Raw genomic sequence first — 3,051 nt, 5'->3', positions numbered from 1 at the left:
TTCAAAGAGGAGTCAGATGGAGAAACTGGTCACAGAACAGTGAAAAGACACATCCATGGTCACTCAACCAGCTTCTGCTGGGACTGTGAGAGACATAGGGGAGCATGGGGCCTCCAGTCTCCCAGTTCCAGGGAAGTTCTGGGAGAGCAGAGCCTGGAAAGAAGTCACTCACCACCTGCCTCACTACCTGCCTCACCTGACCACCTCCCCTTCCCTCCTTGGAGGGAGGGGGGAGCATAGAGCACTGTGGGATGCGGGCAAACTAAACCCTCCCTGTCACACTCCATAGAGCAGGGGTGAGCAATTATTTGGGCTGTAGGGCCACTTTAGGAGGTTTGGTGAGCCCACCGGTTCCAGAGACAAGGATGTGTGTGGAGCAGATCACGGCTCTGCCCCGGGCCCTGGCCCTGCACTGTCTCTGCCCCATGATCCTTGCCCTGGCCCCAATCCCCACCCATGCATCCCTCTCCTGGAAGCTGCTCCCTGTCTACCCATGGCCCCATCCTATCCACCCGGCCAAGCGCACCCTGCCCATGGGGAGCTCAGCCAGTCTTCAAAGAGTCTCTGCCTGCCTGCTCCCCTGCTCTGTCCAGTGCCCCTGGCTGTGGGTGTGGGGTGGATGGGCCAGGGTGTCTCAGCAGTGGGGCCAGGTCTACCAGTGGTGATGCTACTGGCTGTGGCAACTGGAGAGAAGAGCAGCTGGGAAGCTGAATCCAGCTGCCACACTGCCCCAGTCCCACCACATACCCAGAGGCAGCAGGACTGGCAGCACATACCATGATCCAGGCTGCCTCCACACCTAGGCCAGGCAGGGCCAAGGGACCCACTGTGGGGCCAGATAGAACCCCTTGGTGGGCTGCATATGGCCCACAGGCCATATTTTGCCCACTCCTGAACTAGTCCTTGTAGTTAAGGCAGGACCAAGAAACCATGAGAAATGCAGCAGGCACATCAAATGCTGCTTCCTTTTGGAGGGGCCAGCTGCAAACGGGCCTGTGTTTGTGGGCTCCAGTGTGACATGCCTCCTTTCTGACTCAATGACAGGCAGCAGATTGCTCCAAAACCCATCCTGGTCCTAGACTGGAGGGCATTGGCTGATGATTCAAACCATGAGGTAAAAAATAGAGAGGGGGTGGGAAGGGGATGAAGTGGCTTCTAGAATAACAGAACAGGGGTGTTGGTGGGAGAAGGGATGATCAGCCCTCTGGGGTGTCAGGAAAAAAGAGATCCAGCATATTTGGGGGCAGTAAAGAGGCCCCTGAGTTCATGGCCTCAGGGAAGTCTGAGCTCCCTGGCCCACAAGGGGATGGCAGGGGATACTGTCTTCCTTCTCCTGTGCTGGCATCATCTGCAGAAAGATGATTAAAGTTGAGGTGAGGGTCTGGAGGGAGCAGGAGATGGATGCAACCCCAAGTGCCATGGAGAGCAGATACCAGCTTATTTTTCACTATTCTTTGGAGTTGCTGGTGCCTCACACTAGGAAGCCCTCTGCCTATTATGCATTCAACCTGGTCTGGTCACCCAAATGATCCTGCATGGAGACAACTGTGTCCCAGATGCCTCCATGGACAGCCATGGCTTCCACCTCAACATTTAGTGAAATGGCTTTTCCCTAAGGCTTTGATCCTTACCTGGGTTCACAGTTGATTGGGCTGGAGCACTTTCACGTGCCCTACCTGGATCAGCATCTCCTCCAATATCCCCAGTGCCTGATGTAGGGAGCACAGCTGGAGAACGGAGATGGTGTGAGGTGTCCTGAGGGGCAAGCAATCCTTCTTCATTGCTATCAGCAGGGAGACGGTTGTGCTGTGGAGGAGATTCTGGAGCATGCACACACTCACAGCTGAACATCAAGGTGTCCCCATCTTGTTGCGGAGCAGATGGACCTGCTGAAGGGGGACACAAGAGGGAGAATCAGGAGCTGAGGATGTCACCTGGTCCACATAACTTATTTAGATAGGGTAGAGCATAGGATGTGTCTGCTTGCCAAAGTGGTGCGGATGTGGAGAGAGGGTTGAGGTAGGGAGGGCATGGAGATTCCCACTGGGAAACCCTAGGCACATTGTGCAGTTACCGTCCAGATGATTACACCAGAGGCCGGCCGTCTTTGATGGTATCTCCTAAGCAGTGAGGGACACAAAAGCAACATGAGGAACAAGGCTCTAAAGCTGCAGGCTATGTCACTGGTGCCCAGCATCCCCATGCCCATCACGGTCTTGAAAAGAATTCCCTTCAGCAGGGTCACATCCTGGGTGGTTACACAGGGACCCTACACTCCCCAACCAGCTGTCTCAAGAGCTGTGTATTTATTGCAGGGATGGTGAGCATCTGCCCCAGTACTTCCTACTGCATAGCTGCACTCCTTCGTTCTCACTCAGTAACCAACATCGAATTCTCATGGGGCCACTGCTCTGAGACCTCATCGTGCACGTGACCAGGGCTGGTTCTTCCTTTGTGGCAGGGCTGCCCATGTGTCACATACACAAGTATGTTGCATTCTCACAACTCTCTAAATTCCCTTCCAACAGAGCGGGTGGGTATGAAGCGAATCACTGTCCTGATTCAATTTTCCGAATCGCTGAATCAACCAGGCCCATTCCCCACATCTAGCCCGGCAAAGGCTGCTCCACCCACCCCAGCTCCTGGCTCTTTGGGAAAAAAAAGCTTTAGCTCACTGGGTGCTGCTGGGTGGGGGGCACTCCCTGCTGCCCCCCACTTCATGGGGCGCTCTGCACTCCTCCCTGCTCCCCCAGCCCTCCCATGGGTGCCTCATCTGGGCCAGCTCCGGCCCTTTAAGAAAAATAACCTGAAACCCCCACCGCACTCACTGCTCCTGCCAGAGGGGGGTGATTCCCCACTGCCTCCTGCTGCCCCGCACCACATGGGGGCTCTGCATGAGCCCCCCGAAGCCCCAGGGCTGCTGCAGGAGTGGGGAATCCCAGGGTTTTTCTCCGTTTTTTTTTTCTTTTCTTAAAGGGCTGGAGCTGGCATGGATGGGGCACCCGTGGGGGGGTTCGGGGGGCGGGGGGGGCTCAGGGGGCCCATGCAGAG

At 56.0% G+C, this 3,051-nt stretch overlaps 1 protein-coding gene across 2 annotated transcripts in view; it reads right to left on the bottom strand.

Annotated features, from left to right (window-relative positions):
- LOC102372873 (protein PML-like) overlaps nt 1–3,051 on the bottom strand; it is a 24,520-nt gene that overhangs the window by 9,489 nt on the left and 11,980 nt on the right. For both annotated transcript variants that reach the window (XM_025199886.1, XM_014518366.2), the window contains exon 4: nt 1,632–1,889. In XM_025199886.1, coding sequence (XP_025055671.1) covers nt 1,632–1,889 — 258 coding nt within the window. The remainder of the gene's footprint in view (nt 1–1,631; nt 1,890–3,051) is intronic.

The sequence above is a fragment of the Alligator sinensis genome, unplaced genomic scaffold (genome assembly GCF_000455745.1).
Source record: "Alligator sinensis unplaced genomic scaffold, ASM45574v1 scaffold1097_1, whole genome shotgun sequence".
NCBI classification, from domain to species: Eukaryota; Metazoa; Chordata; order Crocodylia; family Alligatoridae; genus Alligator; species Alligator sinensis.
Note: the sequence above shows the minus strand (reverse complement) of the source record. Positions and strands in the feature narration are given on the sequence as shown.